General features: G+C 37.9%; 1 protein-coding gene across 20 annotated transcripts in view; it reads left to right on the forward strand.

Annotated features, from left to right (window-relative positions):
• The window catches only part of HERC1 (HECT and RLD domain containing E3 ubiquitin protein ligase family member 1), a 208431-nt gene that overhangs the window by 149318 nt on the left and 36387 nt on the right, over positions 1-22726 (forward strand). For 18 of the 20 annotated variants that reach the window (XM_081507446.1, XM_081507454.1, XM_081507461.1 and 15 more), the window contains 14 exons: positions 2-162; positions 6111-6227; positions 6417-6648; positions 7740-7864; positions 9009-9229; positions 10161-10429; positions 11727-11779; positions 12466-12666; positions 13642-13816; positions 16399-16669; positions 16800-17013; positions 19768-20024; positions 20784-20911; positions 21918-22045. In XM_081507446.1, the coding sequence (XP_081363572.1) occupies positions 2-162; positions 6111-6227; positions 6417-6648; positions 7740-7864; positions 9009-9229; positions 10161-10429; positions 11727-11779; positions 12466-12666; positions 13642-13816; positions 16399-16669; positions 16800-17013; positions 19768-20024; positions 20784-20911; positions 21918-22045 (2552 nt within the window). The remainder of the gene's footprint in view (position 1; positions 163-6110; positions 6228-6416; positions 6649-7739; positions 7865-9008; positions 9230-10160; positions 10430-11726; positions 11780-12465; positions 12667-13641; positions 13817-16398; positions 16670-16799; positions 17014-19767; positions 20025-20783; positions 20912-21917; positions 22046-22726) is intronic. The other 2 variants (XM_081507464.1, XM_081507465.1) reach the window with 2 other exon arrangements.

A 22726-nucleotide genomic window follows, 5' to 3' on the forward strand; every position in this document is an offset into this window, starting at 1 on the left:
GGCAAATGTTCTCTAGTTACCCAACTACCACTGTGCTTCCCACACGTCGTGCACAGACTCCTCCGATATCATCATTACCAACCTCTCCTTCTGATGAAGTAGGAAGGAGGCAAAGCTTAACTTCTCCTGATTCCCAGTCAGCAAGGCCAACCAACCGCACAGGTGCGTGTGCTGTCATGCACTTTAACACCCAGACCTTGGCATTCCATATGTGTGGGACTTGATTATGTGGGCATTGTGTTTTGTCTTCACTAAAACAGTGATTTTTTTTTTTTAACTTTTTGTTTTGTTTTGGGGTATAGCTGATTAACAATGTTGTGGCAGTTTCAGGTGAACAATGAAGGGACTCAGCCATACATATACATGTATCCATTCTCCCTCAAACCCCTCTCCTATCCAGGCTGCCACACAGCATTGAGCAGAGTTCCATGTTCTATACAATAGATCCTTGTTGGTTATCCTTTTTTTTTTAATTTATTTTCTTATTGAAGGATAATTGCTTTACAGAATTTTGTTGTTTTCTGCAAACCTCAACATGAAGCAGCCATAGGTATACATATATCTCCTCCCTTTTGAACCTCCCTCTCCCATCTCCCTCCTCATCCCACCCCTCTAGGTTGATAGAGAGCCCCTGTTTGAGTTTCCTGAGCCATACAGCACATTCCCATCGGCTATCTATTTTACATATGGTAATGTAAGTTTCCATGTTACTCTTTCCATACATCTCACCCTCTCCTCCCCTCTCCCCATGTCCATAAGTCTATTCTCTATGTCTGTTTCTCCATTGCTGCCCTGTAAATAAATTCTTCAGTACCATTTTTCTAGATTCTGTATATATGCATCAGAATATGATATTTATCTTTCTCTTTCTGACTGGGGTCCTACTCTGTAGATCGGCACGTCAGGCACTTAAAGGGGCATGCTGGGTGGGGTCCTACTCTGTAGTTCCATGCATCAGTCACTTAAAGGAGCATTCTGGGTGGGGTCCTACTCTCTAGTTCAGTGGGTCAGGCGTTTAACAGGCCAGCCTCTCTGTTGTTCAGCTGCCCTTGCTGGCTTGAGAGGGGAAAGAGGCTGTGGTGATGGCTCCACCCCCTACTCATGACTCAGCCGTATTGCCTTGCTTCCATGGCTGCCCAGCTTTGCTCCACAGGCAGTTCCCACCACGATCTCCTCCCTCACCTCCCCTCGATCCGTCTTTCCACAGTCAATAGTAGCCCTCGTCCTGGCATTCCTCCACAATCCCTAAATTCCAGCTCCCAGTCTCCATGCCTTCCAGGGGACCTGTGTCCCTGTCCTGATTATGTATGGCTGCGGCAAGGAGTGTCTGATTCTCATTCCATTTAGGCTGCCACAGATGAGCTGTTTCACTTTCAGCCTTATGTGTTTCTCCTCTGACTCAGACAATTGCTCCAGTGTGGGGATAGGACCCCTGCTTCAGTTTCCCAACCCACTGAGGGCAGGTCCAATCCTACTAACACTCCTGTTTCCCCCCCTAGTTCCTTCAACCTACTGAGTTTTGTGTGGTTCTATATATTCTTTTCAGCTGGTCAGGTACTCCTATCTGCTTTCAGCTGGTGTTCTGCATGCTCTTCTATGTCTGAAGGTATATTCCTGAGGTATCCGTGGAGAGAGATGTACTCCACGTCCACCTACTCCTCTGCCATCTTGTTCTCCAAGTCAGTTATCCATTTTAAGTATAGCAGTATGTACGTGACATACCAAACTCTCTAACTTGTCCCTTCCTCTTGGCAACTGTAAGTTCATTTTCTAAGTCTTTTGAGTCTTTCTGGTAAAACAGTGCTTTTAATTAAAGGGAATCTTCCTCATCAAACTGAGCCATCTTCTCTGTTGTGAAGCTGTAGATTGAATTATGCCTTTTTTTATAGAGAAATTGTGAGTGTTAGTTGCTCAGTCATGTCGACTCTTTGCAGCCCTGTGGACTGTAGCCCACCAGGCTCTTCCGTCCACAGAATTCTCCAGGCAAGAATCCTGGAGTGGGTAGCCATTCCCTTCTCCAGGGTATCTTTCTGACCCAGATATTGAACCCAGATCTCCTGCATTGCAGGCAGATTCTTTACCATCTGAGCCACCAGGGAAGCACCCAAAGGTCTTGGGAAATTCACTGTGTTTTTCCCTTCATATTGTAGTTTTCTAGAAGTTTTTGTGTGTTTTTTAAAAATTTTCCCTGTCTCTTTAACATACTCAGTTTTTCCTCTACCTTATGGAATACATGGAATAACAGTTCTCATTATTAGAACAGTTATGTTCTGTGAACACAGAATTAGCAAAAACGGAACCACTATTCCTTGCGAAAATACAGGGCTAGTTTTTTGCGAGCTTCTGATCGCACTCTGTCAACTGATCAAAGTACAACCTTATTTTATGTGTGTTTCAATTTAAAGACACCATATTTAATATAATATATTGTTGATTCATTAGCATTGGACTCATGGCCAGGAGCACTATTAACTCATGCCTGTGTGAAGCTTAACATGTATTTTCTCCATAAGGCACATTGTAGCCTTCTTGCACTTAGGAACACTGGACAGCATTTCAATACTACACTTGGAGGCTGTTTTAAACAATGAAATCACCAACAAAAAGCACAAAACATGCAAAAAAAAAAAGTTACTCTAAATGACATGAAAAGGATACTTGTCATAGTCTGAAAACTGAAACAAGAATATACAGCATCACCTTGTTTGACCTTAGCTGGAAACAAATGCATCAGGAGATCGAATCTTTTGGTTATCCTGTGCATGTGAATGACTGTGAAAGTGCCATGAGAATTGATTTTGGAGTTACAAATCAATTTTAATGAGTAAATTATTGGCAGATATGGAATCCACAAATGAGAGTCAACTATATTTATGGTATCTGTTTTTTAATATTTGTTGTACTTAACTTATCAATTCTCTCATTTATAGGTCTGTTTCTAGTAACTAATTTATCTCTTCATTTTGAATTGTGCTTTCTTGATTCTTTGCATGTTTGGTAACTTTTTATTGGATACCAGACATTGTGAATTTTACCTAGTTGAGTGCTGGATATTTTGTACTTCTGTAATTGTACTTTAACTTTGTTCTAGAATACAGTTAAGTAACTTGAAAACAGTTGGATCCTTTCAAGACTTCCTTTTAAGCTTTGTTAGGTGGAACCAGGGCAACCTTCAGTTTGTTTAGTATTCTATCCAGTGCTTTATGCCTTATTACATTCTAGCTTGTTGTAACACAAATGCTTCCCAACCTTCAGTGAGCTCTAAGGATTGTTCTGCCTGCTGCTTCTGGGTGATTCTTTCCCTGGCTTTGGATAGTTGTTGTATTAGCATCAGCTGAAGGCTTGAGGTTTTTCCAGTGGTCATGTATGAATGTGAGAGTTGGACGGTGAAGAAAGCTGAGCACTGCAGAATTGATGCTTTTGAACTGTGGTGTTGGAGAAGACTCTTGAGAGTCCCTTGGACTGCAAGGAGATCCAGTCAATCCATCCTAAAGGAGATCAGTCCTGGGTGTTCATTGGAAGGACTGATGTTGAAGCTGAAACTCCAATACTTTGGCCACCTCATGCCAAGAGTTGACTCATTGGAAAAGACTCTAATGCTGGGTAGAATTGGAGGCAGGAGGAGAAGGGGACGACAGAGGATGAGATGGTTGGATGGCATCACTGACTCAATGGACATGAGTTTGGGTAGACTCCGGGAGTTGGTGATGGACAGAGAGGCCTGGCGTGCTGCAATTTATGGGGTCGCAAAGAGTCGGACACGACTGAGTGACTGCACTGAACTGAACTGAACTGAAGGCTTGAGGAGACGAGGACCCTCTGCACATTTCTGGAGTTCTCTGTGTAGCTCTCTTCTTTTCATACAGATGAAAAGAGTATCCTACCCTGGTATCTGGTATCCTACTCTGTTAATTCTAGCCACCTTTGAATCTGTACTTTGTCTCCACCATTCAGAGAGACCCCTAAGTTTACCTTGAATTTACCTTCCCTAACCTGCAGGTTTGGAAGTTTTTTCCAGGCCATAAGCTAAGGCAGTTTTACACCTTGCCTCATTTGATTCCCTCCTTTCAGGGATTACCGTCCCACACTGCCTATCATCCATCTGCAGACTGTTTGATGATCAATTTTTGTCTTTTTTTTTAGTTGCTTAATGTGAGGGTAAATCTAGCCTTTGTTACTCTTTCATGGCAAGAAGGTGAACTTCAACAGATACATCAGGGCTATCACCACTGTAGCAGTAATGACTTTTTTCCTAAGCAAAAATAAGAATTGTAGTCTTCCCTCCTTCCCTTCTTCCTTACTAATCCAATTTGAAAGCCATTAAGTGAGGTTAATCTAAGTAGGCATTCATGCCAGCAGGGTAAGGGAGGTGTGTGGCATGGTAGCCCATATGGGTTGTCAGAGCCAGATTTGGGTGAAAAAAACTTCTGTGTGTGGAGTGACCTGGAATAGACCTTCTGAGTCCAGGTGGGGTGAGGAAGTGTCCTCATGGTCTGACCTACAGGTTGAAGAGGGCCTCTGCTGGCAACTGTCCACTGAGAGAGCCTTGGAGCAGTGATGCTTCAATAGCAGTACACACACCTAGTGCCAAAATCCTATCTTGTAAATGCCATTCTCTATTAGAAGGAACTTGATCTTCTGAGAGAAGTGGTTGACTTCCGGTCTGAGTATGAGATGAGTGTAGAATGGCTTGTGCCACAAAGTGGTGAAATACTCAGAGAATGATGGGCATAGGCCTGAAGGACATAGAAATTAGAATGGAAGGGCATCCACTGGCCAAATCTGGGAGATTTGGGACATAAAAAACAATAATTACACTAACAGATAATAACTCGTGAATGCAGTAAGAATCCATAACCATATGAAAAAGGAGGAGCTTTGCTTTAGAGTGGAATATCAACTGATGAATCTGAAAGCGCTGATGGACTTTAAAATACCATCATTTGTCAGCTATCATAATGATAATTAATTCAGCCAGTAAACATAAATGCAAGTGGAAGTGTTAGTCGCTCAGTCTCATCTGACTCTTTGCAACCCCATGGACTGAGCCCACCAGGCTCCTCTGTCCATGGGATTCTCCAGGCAAGAATACTGGAGTGGGTAGTCATTCCCTTCTCCAGGGGATCTTCCTGACCCAGGGACTGAACCTGGGTCTCTAGCATTGCAGGTGGATTCTTTACCATCTGAGCCACCAGGGAAGCCCCAACATAATAAATACTGAGTGAAACTTTGATGAAGAATAAGATATTTACATATTCTCATAGTTTTTTCCCCACAAATACTTATTAATTACAAAGGAAAAGAATTACAGTGGAGAAACCTGGCAGATACCAGCTTAACTCAAGTAATCAAAGTTAACATCATCAGTAATGAGACAAAATAAAATCATGGACCATCTAATAGAATGCAGTAAGAAGGCAACCATCAGTTCTGTGCCACTACTGCCAAAAAGCACAACCTGAATCTAATCATGAGGAAATAGCAGACACCAGATTGAGGGACTTTCTACCCTGTAACTGGCCTAGAATCTTCTAAATATCAAAGTGATTGAAGGAGGCTGAAGAGACATGAAAAATTAAATGTAAAGATTATCCTGGATTGGATCCTTTGCTGTAAAAAACATTATCAGGACTTTCTTTGGAACTAGAATCTGGATTAGATGATAATTGTGAATTTCCTGACTATGATAGTTGCATTGTGGTTATGCAGGAGAATGTTGTTATTTGTAGGAGTGATATATTAGTATATTCAGGGAAGATGGAACATTATGTCTTTTACTTATTCTCCAGTGGTTCAGGGGTAAAAGAATTTTTTGTACTATTCTTTACAATTTCTGTAAAATTTAAAATTTTTTGTAAATAGGAAACTTTTAAAAAAGAAAATATTAACCATTGTTTTCAGCAGATTTATTTCATAATAGCTGGTTTATCTTTAAGAAAAACCTTAAGAAGCTCTATCAAATTTAATCATATTCAATTAGTGAGTTCTTTAACATTTCATTAAATTTGGACAATATTAAGAAAATTGGGAATTATGGTGACTAAAGGAACACTTTTTACTCGTGGTATATAGTGATATTTAGGACTTTACCTCTCTTTCTTTTGTTTCAGCCTTGTCAGACCCAAGCAGTCGACTTTCAACTTCTCCTCCTCCTCCAGCAATTGCAGTGCCCTTGTTAGAAATGGGGTTCTCTCTCCGGCAGATTGCAAAAGCCATGGAAGCCACAGGTACTGTAGCAGATACGAGAAACATGATCTTTATTAAGGGCGATATGTTTTTTAAGAGGCCATAAAGCTTGATAAGATTTTTAATATAAGATTTAATTACAGTTGCATTATAGCAGGCACTCTTAAACTGATAGCAGGAATAATTATTTTGCCCAAAGTCAATATTAGACCTTTTTTCCCCCCGTTCAGGTGCTCGAGGCGAGGCTGATGCCCAGAACATCACCGTCCTTGCCATGTGGATGATAGAGCACCCTGGGCATGAGGATGAGGAGGAGCCCCAGTCAGGCAGCACAGCTGACTCAAGGCATGGAGCAGCAGTTGCAGGCACTGGTGGGAAGTCAAATGATCCCTGTTATTTGCAGTCACCAGGAGACATACCGTCAGCTGATGCTGCTGAAATGGAGGAAGGCTTTAGTGAAAGGTGAAATTCCAATTTCCATATTCCTGTTCCATGTGTTATAAATGGTGCCTCAAGAACCCCACTTATGTCCCTTCATAGGTGCTTCCAATGGTATATAAGGTTGATAACTAGAGATATATGAAAAGATGGACATTTCAGTTACAAGTTTATGTTTCTGTGAAGGGTAAAAATGACATGACAGGTTTTGACTTGAATGATATTTTTATGAAAATAAGGAAATAATTTTAATATAAAGTTGCTGAAAAGAACAAACTAAAAACTAAAACGTTTATTCTGAAATAAAATAAACATGTCGATAAAATAATTTTATCATATGTTAAATAGCTAGAATGTTCATTTTTATATAATTGATTTAATGCATTCAATAGACATGGATTCAGTAGAAATCTTTGTGTCTCTTAATATAGGTTTATATTTTCATCTCATCTTTAATTTTTAATATCCAATGGAATACACCCTTTTTTAAAGTTGCAAAACAAATTCTGTAATAATGCCTAGCCTAAAAAGAAATGTAGAAACCAACATAACATTGTAAAGCAATTATCATGCAATTTAAAAAATGTAATAAAATATTCTGTAATTCTTTCTAAAATCCTTCTCGTTTAGCACTTCTTATGACTTTAAATTTTCATTTCATTTTAGTTCATGAAGTCACATTGGGGCTTTTGTCTTATATTAATCTTCAGGCTTTTTCTGACAATCTCAGTGAATAACTTATAGCTTGATAACTTTCCATAACTTATTTTGAAATATCTGTTGCTCCAAGGCAAGGATTCCCAGTCATTTCAGATTTTCAGTATATAATCATTTAAGATTTAGTTAAGGCTATTGACCTCATTTGAATTTAAACTTGTATTAAGCATAATTTCATGGTTGGTGTATTTCAAAATCAGGTAACATTACTGCTCAGAGCAGTATGACATTTATAACTTAGTAACTTTGCCAAGCACAAAAGATATCATAACCATCATAAACATATTTTGTTCCTGACAATACTTGGAGGAAAACATACTGCAAGCAAGTTAATACCTGTGTTTCCTGTTTATGATGATTTTTTTAAATGTGCATTGCTTTCAAACTTGCACTTTTAGTGCTGATAATCTGGATCATCCAGAGAATGCAGCTTCTGGAAGTGGACCGCCAGCTAGGAGTCGCTCAGCAGTAACAAGAAGGCACAAGTTTGATTTAGCTGCTCGAACATTGCTAGCAAGAGCAGGTAAGTATATGTTTCACATCCTTCTCTTGGTGAAAGTATTATATTGTTTGTTTATACTTTAAAGTCAGTGTAAAAGGAACATTAAAGAAGATGTAGATACTTTTTTTTATAAATACCAAATGAACAAAAAAATGGCATTTTTTTATATTAAATTGTTTAGCTCTGGCAAAAGACAATTTATTTGAAAAGCTGGTACTAATAAAGGAATATCAAGACCGTTAAAAAAAAAAGATGTAGATTAATAATACTAAATATTCAGTACCTCCACATTAAAAGAGCAACTATTTGCATATTACTTTCTATGCATTTATATAATTTTATTTAATTTAAATCACAGTATACATTCATAAATTTGTTTTTAAGTTCCCTCTGGATGCAGAAGGCTATAGTAGTCACTTGTAGATACTGAGAAATTTCATAAATGCTCTCTCTGCCCTCAAGAAACATAATTTAAGAAGTGAAGATACATGTTTAAGATATCACAGGTGAGAAGGAACTAGAAAGAGTTCTGTGCCAAGTAGGCACTGGCTTTTCTGATGTACTTTGTGGACTTCAGGGCTTCACTACTAGGTAAGGCCCAGGATAAACAAAAATGTATTTTTTCATTACATTAGTAAATATTTTGAGGATTATGTTCTTGGCATATTAAATGTAAGTTATAGGGAATATATTTTCCAAACTGAAATCTAGAATATATTTTTTGTCAAAGCAGAGTTTAATCCTTGAATTCTTAAAACATAAATAATGATTCAGTAGTTTATACTAACAGAGACATTGAGACTGTCCTAGAACATATAGAATGTATATTTAATATATAGTGAAAGGGACTGATTTTAAAAAACCGAAAGGATAATAACAACCCACATTTACTGAGTATTCTTCTGTATAACAAACTTTATGAAATATTTTACATGTACTATCTTATTTAAACGTATCAGCAACTGTGCAAGATGTGAATGCTATTATCCCCTTTTCACAGAAGAAGAAGCACATATGATAGGTAGAGTTTTATGTTTATAATCTGGAGTCCAGTAAGTCAGCTGAGATAGGCTTTTACCTGCGTTGTACGGCAGTTAAGAACTGGCGAAATATTCAGAATTATTTTATACATGCAAATAAAATGCCTTTCTTGTTTTGTTCTAAGCGGGGTTATACCGCTCTGTGCAGGCCCACAGGAATCAAAGTCGGAGAGAAGGAATATCTTTGCAACAAGACCCAGGGGCGTTGTATGACTTTAATTTAGATGAGGAATTGGAAATTGATCTTGATGATGAAGCGATGGAAGCTATGTTTGGACAAGACCTGACCAGTGACAATGATATTCTGGGAATGTGGATCCCAGAGGTACTGGATTGGCCTACCTGGGTGTGTGTGACTGCAGCGGGGGCTGCTCTGACTTATTTTCCTGCCCTCCTGTTCATACAGCTTACTAATAACAGCCTTGCCTAGAGTTGTAACACTCTGAAAAGTCTGACATCTCATCCTAAAGTTTGGGGCTCTAACACTTGAGGTTACTTTGATACCTACAAACTAATAAGAAAAAGTCTCTCTTGTTGCTTTCTCTGTGCGATTTTATTGCTTCTCTCCCCAGACTAGATGACTAGAACCATATTGTGATCATTTGATTCTAATATCAAAGATAGATTACAAAATAAGCATCAGGTCCCAATCAACTCTGCTGGGTATTTAACATGGCTGCTGTGCTTATCTTGCTATTGAATGCATGCTCTTCTCCTTCATAGGTTCTATTTAATCACTGTAATGCCTCATTCTAGGAGCCAGTGCCACCTAGATCTTGTAAATACGTCCATCAAAGGGCAGGGTACATGGTGGGTTTGTATGTTTACATTGTTTAGCATTACACTTTTTGTAGCAGGGAAACTGAGAAGTTCACAAGTGTAGGTTTTATAGGGAAGATCATATTCCATATTAAGTTAATAAGATAAATTAATCTAAATGACTTCTTAGACATTCAGAAAATAGATATGCATGTTATGATCAGATAAAAGTTTTCATTGGAGGGATTTTAAATCACTGAGATGAGGCAGATTGTTTTTACTAATAATTTTTTTCTCAGTAGTATAGTCAGTTACTTTTATTGTCACTTAGTGTGAGGAAGGGGCAAAGAACACCTTCAGACTGTGTGATATGAATTTTGATTTGTTATAGCTCTGATGAACATCTTGCAAATATTCCAGCATATGTAAACAAGTAGTTTAATATAAATGATCTGTTTACCTCTTCTTAATTTTATGTTAACTTGACTAATCATGTGATATGAAATCATTTTGTGCAGCATGTTTGTGAGTCTGAAGACAGGGAAGAAGTGGTGGTGTGTGAGCTGTGTGAATGCAGTGTCGTCAACTTCAATCAGCACATGAAGAGAAATCACCCAGGCTGTGGGCGCAGCGCAAACCGCCAGGGCTATCGCAGCAACGGCTCCTATGTGGATGGCTGGTTCGGTGGTGAATGTGGGAGTGGAAATCCATACTACTTGCTGTGTGGCAGCTGCAGGGAAAAATACTTAGCCCTGAAGACCAAATCCAAGGCAACAAGTTCTGAAAGGTACCTTGAAATTGTGTAGATATCCAGACCCTCTGACTGAAGTGTGTAAAAGTATCTCTCATTAAGACATGGGAATTGTAGTTTTCTTCATGTGAGGAATTACCTTCAACCTTTCCTTTATAAAGTCCTGTGATTCCTGAATTAGATACAGGGATGAGGAAGGTAGAAGAATTCAAGTTCCTGCCAGAGGTGGCAGTCTATAGTCTGGGAACAGTGGTATGGCCTCAGGTCCTTCACTGTAGTTTGACTGTATTAATCTTAAATTTGTTAACACCTTGCTTTAACCTTCAGGAGGCTTATGTTCCTTTTTTTCCTTTGATGTTTTTCACCATATTTTTGACATCTTAAGATCTTTTTTCTTCATTAAAAAAATAGATTATTTAGATTAAATGTGCTTCCATGAAAATATTATTTCTTTATATTCCTAAATAGCAATTAATCGCTAATGAGTAAGGTTTTTGCCCCTACTGTCAACTATTAAAACCCTTAGAGTGTTCTGGAATAGGCTTTGATTAAAAGATTGATGTAGGGGACTTCCCTGGTGGTCCAGTGGTTGAAAATCCACTTGCCAATGCAGGGAACATGGGTTCAATCCCTGGTTCAGGAAGATTCCACATGCTGCAGAGCAGCTGAAGCTCATACACCACAACTGCTAGAGTCTGAGCACTCTAGAGCTTGTGCTCTGCAACAAGAGAAGCCACTGCAGTGAGAAGGTCGTGCACTGCAATGAGGAGTTAGCCCCCACTCACTGCAACCAGAAAAAGCCCACATGCAGCAACAAAGACCCAGGGCAACCAAAAATAAATAAATAAATTGGGGGAAAAAAAGATTTATGTTGGTCACCCAGAAACCTCCACAGTTACTTGATAAAATAGTCACTGATTTTGTAAACACCTACATACCAGTAGTTTTTATTACATTAGCCCATAACATGAAGGGACTTCCCAGGTGGTGCCTAGTGGTAAAGAATCCACCTGCCAATGCAGGAGACACAGGAGACCCAGTTTCGATCCCTTGGTTGGGAAGATCCCCTGGAGGAGGAAATGGCAACCCACTCCAGTATTCTTGCCTGGAGAATCCCATGGACAGAGGAACCTGGTGGGCTACAGTCTATGGGGTTGCAAAGAGTCGGACATGACTGAGCAACTAACACTTTCACTTTCCATAATATGAAACATACTTTTTTATTTTGTGTTGCTTTATTAATGACCTTTTAAAATGTCCTAATGACATAATTTACACTTTGAAGTAATAATTGTTTTATATGAAAACACAATGTTCTTTGTGTTTGGTGCAGGTACAAAGGACAAGCTCCAGATCTTATTGGCAAGCAGGACAGTGTGTATGAAGGTAGTTGTTGTAAGAACCTCTTTATTTCACATGTATTTTTGTATATACCTTCTACTTAACATCTGTTACTAAAACTTAACCTTCATATGTTTCTCTGTATTTATGTACACGTTAACTTAAACTTCCCCCCAAAAGTTCAAGATGTATATGATAAAAGTAGTCCTAGTTTTAAAAGTCAAGTCAGTATTTTCCCAGAGAATGTTAATTTCTGTGTGGCATGTATATTTTTTCAAAGCAGGTAAAGTATGAAATATTAATACATTTTGAATTTTCATCCTAATTGTGGAAAGTAAAAAATAAAAGAAGTGAGCATCAGTTTACCTGGAGCATTCATTTATTTGGAATAACTCAAATAATAACTCAAATAACTAATGATCATGGACGGGGTCAGTAACTCTTTGTTGGCCCATAACAATATTTTTTATTAGTTGAAACCTCCATTACCAACTGTAACATGTGCTATTGGTTTAAATGGGTTTGCTCTCACTCCCTTTCCCTTAGTCCCACTGTGACTCCAGAGTGCAGTTTGGTTGGGTTACCAGGAGATGGTGCTATATTTTATTTTGTAGGCACTGACTAGGCTTTCAATCCATCTGCATCTTAGACCTATCTCACAATAACCATTGCCAGCAGGGTTGTGTTGTGTTTATATTTACATACCATCCATTTCTTTATTTAAATTCCAGAAGACTGGGACATGTTGGATGTTGATGAAGAGGAAAAGCTAACGGGTGAAGAAGAGTTTGAATTACTTGCTGGCCCTCTTGGTTTAAACGACCGCCGCATTGTACCAGAACCAGTTCAGTTCCCTGACAGTGATCCATTAGGAGCATCAGTAGCAATGGTAACAGCAACCAACAGTATGGAAGAGACTCTGATGCAAATAGGTAAACTTGGAATGCTTGATTGGCATGGATTTTATAGAGTCTATATTAATTTGCTTCTTAGAAAAGTAAATAATAAGGTAGAGGTTAATAATAATGAGTTCAATATTTCCTATCCCATCAACTATCTTTAGCCAGGTGTTTTAATGTTTTGCAGGTATAATGTAATATTAACTTCTATTCTTTTGTTTTTATAAAATATTCAAGTGATAAAAAGAATTTATAAAATGCAAAGTTTTTTTTTTAACTTTGTGTTAAGAGAAACCTGGAAACAAAAACTATTTTGTAGTATTTTTTAATTTGGGTGAGAAGGAATGCTAATTTTTGCTTTATGAAATACTAAATAAAAAATTGGAGCAGTATTGGTGACAACCCTTTACATGTACTCAAAGCATATTTTTAAAACTATATTTTTTCTATATTTGTTAATATCAGTGGAAGTGATACATGAGAAAAACTAAATAAAACCAAAAAAATTTAAGAATCATGTTTTTCCTATAATAAATTATTGACTTAGAAATATCTATTTCTCCCAAACCATTTTCTATATAACAAAGTTTTATGGATGCTGCTGCTAAGTCACTTCAGTCGCGTCCAACTCTGTGCGACTCCATAGACGGCAGCCCACCAGGCTCCGCCGTCCCTGGGATTCTCCAGGCAAGAACACTGGAGTGGGTTGCCATTTCCTTCTCCAGTGCATGAAAGTGAAAAGTGAAAGTGAAGTCGCTCAGTCGTGTCCGACTCTTCACGACCCCATGGACTGCAGCCTACCAGGCTCCTCCATCCATGGGATTTTCCAGGCAAGAGTACTGGAGTGGGTTGCCATTGCCTTCTCCGGTTTTATGGATGAGCAAAATACATTGATTTGCCTTATTTCCTAGTAGCCTAGAACCTAGCTACCTAGGGAAAACTTTTCAGTAGTTTGGCTATTTTTTTCCTTACCTTCTTGAAAACTAAGCAAAATCTTACGTTTTTCAGGTTGCCATGGCTCTGTAGAAAAGAGTTCCTCTGGGAGAATAACATTGGGTGAACAGGCAGCTGCCTTAGCAAATCCTCATGACCGAGTGGTTGCTTTAAGGAGAGTGACGGCTGCTGCTCAGGTTCTTCTGGCCAGAACCATGGTCATGAGAGCTCTGTCTCTTCTCTCAGTCAGGTAAGTGTTATTTTGTGTCAAAAGATGCTAAGTTAGCTTCTTGTACATATTGGACAGGAGTTTGGTATTGTTTGGGAAGAAGAAATAGAAGTTTTAGAAACTTGAATAGCTACTGTTCAAGAAATTAGGCAGTAGTCATCATTATTATTCGTTCGTTCGTTCAGTCAGTCATTCATTCAGTTAATGTTGGGGTCTTTTTAGGCAGAAAATATTGTCGTTTTAGTAACTGAGTAAACTGCAAACATTTTATTACCCGAAATGGAAAACTAAGAACGTTGATCCACTTGGTGTAGGGTAAACCTAGAAGGTTGAGTGAGTTTTTCTGCAGAGTTTACCAGCTGTATAGCGAAGTCAGCCTGCGTATTGTGGAGGCTCCTGCTGTGTTCATACTGTGGAGTATAATGTTAAAGAAGGGAAGAGAACCAAGAATACCTAAAAGACATCCAGTTAAGACATGACTAAGTAGGGATATTTAACAGTAAATCAATGAAGACAGAAGGACCCTGAAAGAAACTCAAAATTTAGGTGAGACTATATGGTGTTGGCTCAAGAATAGACAGCTTGGTCTGTGGAAAACAAACTTCAGAAACTGACTCATACATGTAGATTAACACTTGATTTATAGTTTGATTTATGATAGTGCTTATATTGCAGAGCAATGAGGAAAAGATAATCTTTTCAGTAACTTGGGCTAGGTCAGATAGTTTATTCACTTCAGCAAAAGAATGAGTCTTGGCTCCAACCTCAAATTATATAAAGCCAGTATTTCAAGTGACTTTTTGGTCTAAATGTAAAACATAAATCAGTAACATTTCTGTAAGATAATGAAGATTTTATTCTTGATCTTGGAACAAGCAGAGATTTCCTAAGTCACAAAAGGCAAAGAAAAAAATTGATAAATTGGACAACATTAAAAAAGAACTTCTGTTCAGCAAAAGTCATTTAGGAAGTAAAAAGTCAGAAAGTAAAAAAAAAAAAAAAGCCCTGGAATGGGAGATGATCTCAGCAATGCATGTAACCAACAAAATATATAAAGTCTTCTTTCAAACCAATAAGAGAAAGACAGAAAAAGAAAAATGGACACAATACAAGATAATATAAAAGATCTTGAAATGGTCAATAAACATGAACAAAAAGATATTCAGCCCCATTACTCTTCAGAGAAATGAAAGTAAGATACAGCTACACACCCATCAAAATGGCTAAAATTTAAAAGACTGAGGGGAGAAAAGTGATCATGAGGATGTGAAACATCTAGACCTCTCATACACTGCTAGTGCAAAAATAAATTGGGATAGTTACTTTAGAAAACTCTTAGATAGTACCAACTAAAAGAAGTGAGTATTAATGTACTTATGACCCAGAAAAACACTTCTGGGTATATATCCAACAGATGTGCTTATTACATATGTGTACTCAAAGATGTCAGAAAGAACATTCATGGCAGTGCCGTTCATAATAGCCCCATGCTCCCATCTGTATGGAGAAATGAATTGTGGTAAATTTCATTCACATAGGCATATCTTTTTTTATTGCACTCTATTGTGCTTTGCAGATATTAGTTTTTGTTTTTTTTTTTTTAACAAATTAGAGGTTTGTGGCAGCCCTGAATTGAACAAGTCTGTTGGCACCATTTTTCCAATAACATTTGCTCATTTCATGTCTCTGTGTCACATTTTGGTAATTCTTGGACTATTTCAAGCTTTTTCATTATTATCATATTTGTTATGGTGATCTGTGATCAGTGATCTTTGATGTTATTGTTCCAAAAAGATTACTGAAGGCTTAGATGAGTAACATTTTTTAGCATTAAAGTATTTTTAAACTGAGCTATGTATTAATATATTGTTCTTTTAGGCATAATGCTGTTACACCCTTAACAGACTACAGTATAGTGTAAGCATGACTTTTATATGCACTGAAAAGCCAAAAAAATTGGCCTTCTTAATTGCAATATTAATTTTATTGTCATGGTCTGGAACTGAACCCACATCTCCATGTTATGCCTATGTGTCAATGAAAATGAATAACTGGTGCTAATAATGCAACAGCATGGATGAATCTTACAAGCATGATGTTGAATAAAAGAAGCCAGACATAAGAGAATACACACTTTATTATCCTATCTATATGAAGTTCAAAAACAGGCAAAACTGATTTATGGCCTTAAACATCAGAATAGTAGTTATTTTTGAGGGCCTAGAGATTGAGAAGGGCCCACATAGTCTTCTGGGGTGTTGGTAGTGTTCTGTTTCTTGATCTGGAAGGTGGTTACATAGGTTTGTTCAGTTTGTGAAAATTCATGGTTTATGAACATTCCTCTAAATTATACTTTGATAATTCAGGTATACTTCAAGTGTATGTTGATATTTATTAAAACAAATAAAAGCTTCAATAACAGTTTCCAGGTTTTTATTTTTGGATATCTCTTACATGCATACATACAGTAAGACATGTATGACTAGGATAGTGCAACCTGCCTTTTATTTTGGTTGTTGGTGCTATGGATTGTATGTGGGGCTCCAAATGGTCGCTTAAATCTGTTTTCTTTATGTATCTAAAGTGTGTTCTTTTTCTGGCAGTGGTTCCAGTTGTAGCCTGGCTGCTGGTCTTGAATCTCTGGGGCTTACAGATATCCGGACTTTGGTTCGACTAATGTGCTTGGCTGCAGCAGGGAGAGCTGGCCTCTCCACCAGTCCTTCTGCCATGGCCAGCACTTCAGAACGTTCACGAGGTGGGCACAGCAAGGCCAACAAGCCCATTTCTTGCCTGGCCTATCTGAGCACAGCAGTGGGATGTCTAGCATCAAACACTCCTAGTGCTGCAAAGCTCCTGGTGCAGTTATGTACACAGGTAGGATAGTTTTCAGTGCTTTTCTTATTGTATTGTTTATTTCCAACCAGTTCTTAAAGAAACTTGTGAAGTAAAAAGCTTCTTTTCCAAAATTAAAAATTAAATGTGTTTGTTCTGATTGCCTCTTCAGAACTTGATTTCTGCTGCAACAGGTGTAAATCTAACCACAGTTGATGATCCAATTCAGCGAAAGTTTCTACCTAGCTTTCTCCGAGGAATTGCTGAAGAGAATAAGCTTGTAACCTCCCCAAATTTTGTTGTAACTCAGGCCCTTGTGGCATTACTAGCAGACAAAGGGGCCAAACTGAGACCTAATTATGATAAGTCAGAAGTTGAAAAGAAAGGTAAGTTTCATCTGATTTAAATGTATAGTCTTTTAATCAATTTGATATATGTTTTTAAAAATGTTTTTGCATTGTTGTATGTGATGAATTATATAACAACATATACGGTGGAAGTGACAGATTCAAGGAATTAGATCTGATAGCCAGAGTGCCTGAAGAACTGTGGATGGAGGTTCATAACATTGTACAGGAGGCGGTGATCAAAGCCATCCCCAAGAAAAAGAAATACAAAAAGGCAAAATGGTTGTCTGAGAAGGCCTTACAAATAGCTGAGAAAAGAAGAGAAGCAAAAGGCAAAGGAGAAAAGGAGAGATAAACCCATCTGAATGCAGAGTTCCAACGAATAGCAAGGAGAGATAAGAAAGCCTTTCTCAGTAATCAATGCAAAGAAATAGAGGAAAACAATAGAATTGAAAAGACGAGATATCTTCAAGAAAATTAGACCAAGGGAACATTTCACACAAAGATGGGAACAATAAAGGACAGAAATGGTATGGACCTGTCAGAAGCAGAAGATACTAAGAAGAGGTGGCAAGGATACACAGAAGAACTATACAAAAAAAGTCTTCATGATGCAGATAACCTGGATGGTGTGGTCACTCACCTAGAGCCAGACATCCTGGAATTCGAAGTCAGATGGGCCTTAGGAACCATCACTATGACAAAGCTATGGAGGTGATGGAATTCTAGTTGAGCTATTTCAAATCCTAAGAGATGATGCTGTGAAAGTGCTACACTTAATATGCCAGAAAATTTGGAAAACTCAGCAGGGGCTGCAGGACTGGAAAAGGTCAGTTTTCATTCCAATCCCAAAGAAAGGCAGTGCCAAAGAATGCTCAAACTACCACACAATTGCACTCATCTCACACCCTAGTAAAGTAATGCTTAAAATTTTCCAAGCCAGGCTTCAGCAATACGTGAACTGCGAACTTCCAGATGTTCAAGCTGGTTTTAGAAAAGGCAGAGGAACCAGAGATCAAATTGCCAGCATTCGTTGGATCATCAAAAAAGCAAGAGAGTTTCAGAAAACATGTGCTTTATTGACTATGCCAAAGCCTTTGACTGTGTGGATCACAACAAACTGTGGAAAATTCTTAAAGAGATGAGAATCCCAGACCACCTTACCTGCCACCTGAGAAACCTGTATGTGGATCAAGAAGCAGCAGTTAGGACTGGACATGGAACAACAGACTGGTTCCAAATTGGGAAAGGAGTATGTCAGGGCTGTATATTGTCACCCTGCTTATTTAACTTATATGCAGAGTACATCATGTGAAATGCTGGGCTGGATGAAGCACAAGCTGGAATCAAGATTACTGGGAGAAATATTAATAACCTCATATACAGATGATACCACGCTTATGGCAGAAAGCAAAGAGGAACTAAAGAGCCTCTTGAGGAAGGTGAAAGAGGAGAGTGAAAAAGCTGGCTTAAAGGTTGACATTCAGAAAATGAAGATCATGGTGTCTAGTCTCATCACTTCATGGCAAATAGATGGGGAAACAGTGGAAACAGTGACAGACTTTATTTTCTTGGGCTCCAAAATCACTGTAGATGGTGACTGCAGCCATGAAATTAAAAGACGCTTTCTCCTTGGAAGAAAAGCTATGACAAATCTAGACAGCATGTTAAAAAGTAGAGACATTACTTTGCCAACAAAGGTCCGTCTAGTCAAAGCTATGGTTTTCTCATTAGTCATGTATGGATGTGAGAGTTGGACCATAAAGAAGGCTGAGCCCTGAAGAATTGATGCTTTTGAACTGTAATGTTGGAGAAGACTCTTGAGAGTCCCTTGGACAGCAAGGAGATCCAACCAGTCAACCGTAAAGGATATCAGTCCTGAATATTCATTGGAAGGACTGATGCTGAAGCTGAAACTCCCAATCCTTTGGCCACCTGTTGCAAAGAGCTGACTCACTAGAAAAGACCTTGATACTGGAAAGATTGAAGGCAGGAGGAGAAAGGAACGACACAGGATGAGATGGTTGGATGGCATCACTGACTCAATGGACATGAGTTTAAGCAAGCTCTGGGAGATGAAGGACAGGGAAGCCTGGCGTGCTGCAGTCCATGGGGTTGCAAAGAGTTGGACACAGCTGAGCACCTGAGCAATGTGTAGTTAAGTTAGATCATAAGAAAAGTGCATGGATACTTTTTCATTGTGCATGGAAATAAATAATAGAAAATATACCAAGTTTGTCTTTTTAATTAGATTATTTTATTCAATTATGGTTTGAGTCACCATAGATAATAATCATGGTAGGTTTTCGTAATATAATTTATATAAAGTAGTGCTGTTTTTCTCTTTGTCTTAAGACGATATACTTGAAGGGACTAGTTAAATACACTGTGTACCCTTCTCTTCACCATTTGGCCAAGAGAGATGGGCTTTTGGATCTATCAAGGCAGGCCCTTGATTGGCTATTAAGATCACTTTTGAGCAGCAAAAGCCAAACTCTTATTTTTTAGGACATGCTTGCTCTGCCCTGGCCTTAAACTGATGTCTGCTGTATTCTCAGTCTAAGTATCCTTAGAGCAAAGACTGTTGATTAATGTATATAAATGTATATTTGCAGTGATTCAGATTTATTATAGAATTTGATGTGAGATAAATGTTTTATAACTTGTGTGCATATCTTAGTGAAATGATTACTTGAAAAAGTGCTAATTCTTAAAAGATGGGTTAACCCATTTTTGTTTGTTCACCACCACCAGCTCTCACCCGGGCATCATTTCATTGTTTTGTTTAAGCAGGTTTAACTGCCCAATTGTATGCCCATCCTTCCTATGATCCTTCTGCTGTAGGCCCTCTGGAGCTGGCTAATGCCCTGGCAGCCTGCTGCCTCTCCTCAAGGCTATCCTCACAGCATAGGCAATGGGCTGCTCAACAGCTTGTGCGTACTCTTGCTGCACATGACCGCGACAACCAAACTACTCCACAAACACTTGCTGATATGGGAGGAGATCTTAGAAAATGCTCCTTTATCAAGTTGGAGGCGCATCAGAACAGAGTATGTATTTTAAGCCCCAAGTGTGTTGATCACCTTATGTAAGATAAAATAGTTTGTGCTGTTCTCCAAGGGCTTAAAGTTTAGATCATGGGGTATGTATATGTGGGTCTCTCTTTCTCTGTCTCTCTCTCTTATACGCACATACATGTGTGTGCTAAATTATCAGTATTTGCTAGTTACTGACTCTCCTTTCTCTACATGTGTATGTTGTATGCTATATAATCTGATACAAATGGGAACATCAGATAGGGGATGAGAAGAAAACCAAAGGAATAACCTCACAAAAGATAAGAGCTTATATATGCAAGAGGAGAAGAAATTGACCCTACTGTTTTAATCTAACCCACTGGGCCCCTGAGCAGTAACAAGGGAAGTTTAGAAAATGAAGACTGACCTCTACTTTTCCAATTTAAAAAAAATTTTTTAGTCTTGTAATTTGTTTTATAGAACATATTGAATATTTCTATTTTATTGGATTAAAAAAACATTTTTAAATTAAACAGACATGTTTAGTAAAGATTGTAACAAGTCTAAGATAATTCAAATGAGTTTGGGCATAGTATTTTAAAGGTATACCTTGTATAGGTGTATATTTACAAGCCAATTAGAAAGAATTAGACCATGCATATTGTTTTATAACATGGATACTTTTACAATTTCATGGTAGATTTATTTTTAATTTGATAGAACTCTTTCAAATTACAGAATCATTTGAGTTAAAACTTGCTCACATATTGCTGGACTTTTTATCTTTTCTAGGTAATGACTTGTGTTTGGTGTAATAAAAAAGGACTCTTGGCTACAAGTGGCAATGATGGCACCATCCGGGTGTGGAATGTCACCAAGAAGCAGTATTCACTGCAACAGACCTGTGTGTTCAACAGATTGTGAGTACTGATGTTAGCTCCCTTGGGTAACATTTAAAAATAGGAGAATCTTAATCATGCTTCATCTTGGTTATGTTAGTATAATCAAATTGTCACTAAAGCTTTTTACAACTTTTTATTTCAGAACATTTCCAATGTGTTGTTTTTGGTTTTTTGGTTTTTTGCAAGATAATATTTAATTAGTTAATTAGTTAATTTTTGGCTGCACTGGGTCTTAATTGCTGGGCGTGGGCTTTCGCTAGCTGTGGTGAGTAGGGGGTACTCGCTAGTTGCAATGCACGAGCTTCTCATTGTGGTGACTTCTCTCGTTGCGGAGCACAGGCTCTAGGCACAAGGGCTTCAGTAGTTGTGTTGCATGAACTTAGTTGCCTCTCAGCATGTAGAATCTTCCCAGACCAGGGGACAGGGGTCCCCTGCATTGGCAGAAGGTCTCTCAACCACTGGACCACCAAGTCCTGCTAGATAGTAATTTAGAAGATAAAAATATTAACTGTCAATATCTGGACTTACTCAGAATTAAATCAAGGTCTACTCTGCTAACATGTTCAATTCTACAAAACAATAGGCTTATTTTCCATCATTCTTCAAGGATTATTTAGGAATTAAGAGTAATGATATTTCTTCTGTAGCACAGTGTAGCATCTTTTCTATTTTTATAGCTAAATATAAAACTTCCCTAGCTATTAGACAAGCAAGAATCAGTATGCCCTGAGTAATAATCATATGTATAAACCATTCCGAATCAGAATATCTTTATTGACAAATTACTATGTAATACATTAAATGATGAATTGTCTAAGTAATACTCTTTTGTAATTCTATAGTTTTCACATTATGACAAACACTAGCAATTATGTGATTGTCAAATACTACTAGCCAAGCTTTTGAAATGTAAGAGTCTCTCTTTATATACTATGGTCTATATAAAACCCTTATTTTAAGATTTAGGATTTAGTTTCCTTTTGGATGATGGATTAGAATTCCATACTTATCTGTTGTATTCTAGGGAAGGTGATGCTGAGGAAAGCCTAGGATCACCCAGTGATCCAAGTTTCTCACCTGTTTCCTGGAGTATCAGTGGCAAATACCTAGCTGGGGCTTTGGAAAAGATGGTGAATATCTGGCAAGTTAATGGTAAGAGTCACATAAATACTAGTAAACTACTGAAGGTACTCTTTCTCTTAGCCTTCTAAATTCAAACATTGGCTTCTTTTCACCTTGAATCTCACAATCTATTCGCCAACTGTGGAAATCTATGCATAGTATGATTTAAATTAAAGAAAGAGTGTTCATTTCCTGACTTTCATTTCTAAGAGTTTCAATTAACCTGGTAATTGTAAACTAAAAATTCCTTTTATGTACCACTCAGTATTCAGCCTAGGATAAGAGAAGTAGCAATCACTACATTTCCAGCTATGTGTTCTTTTGAATCAGTTGAAATATTTCTATTAATTTTGTCTCTTTCACAGGTACAAACTCTTGTTGATTTTTAATGTATCTCTGGAAAATAAAAAATATTGTAATCTTCGGCTTACCAGTATTTTTGTTTGCTTTTGCTTATTTGAGGAATTGGTAGCCTTAACTATAGATGAATTTCATATGTTAATTTGGTTTTCAGTAATTATTAGGAAAATTAAGTGACATTTGTGTACTCATTATTTTCCTTTGTTCTTTCTTGTATAAAAGCTATCTCTTTTTGCTATTAATAGTTACAGAAAAACTCAATTTGATAATCAAATGTAGTATATAAATGAAGGATCCAGCCTTGCAGTCTTATTCATTAGTAGGCTATTATGAAATTGGGGACTGCTTTGA

The sequence above is a fragment of the Giraffa tippelskirchi genome, chromosome 7, assembly GCF_054371585.1.
Source record: "Giraffa tippelskirchi isolate mGirTip1 chromosome 7, T2T-mGirTip1v1.2.pri, whole genome shotgun sequence".
Lineage (NCBI taxonomy): Eukaryota > Metazoa > Chordata > Mammalia > Artiodactyla > Giraffidae > Giraffa > Giraffa tippelskirchi.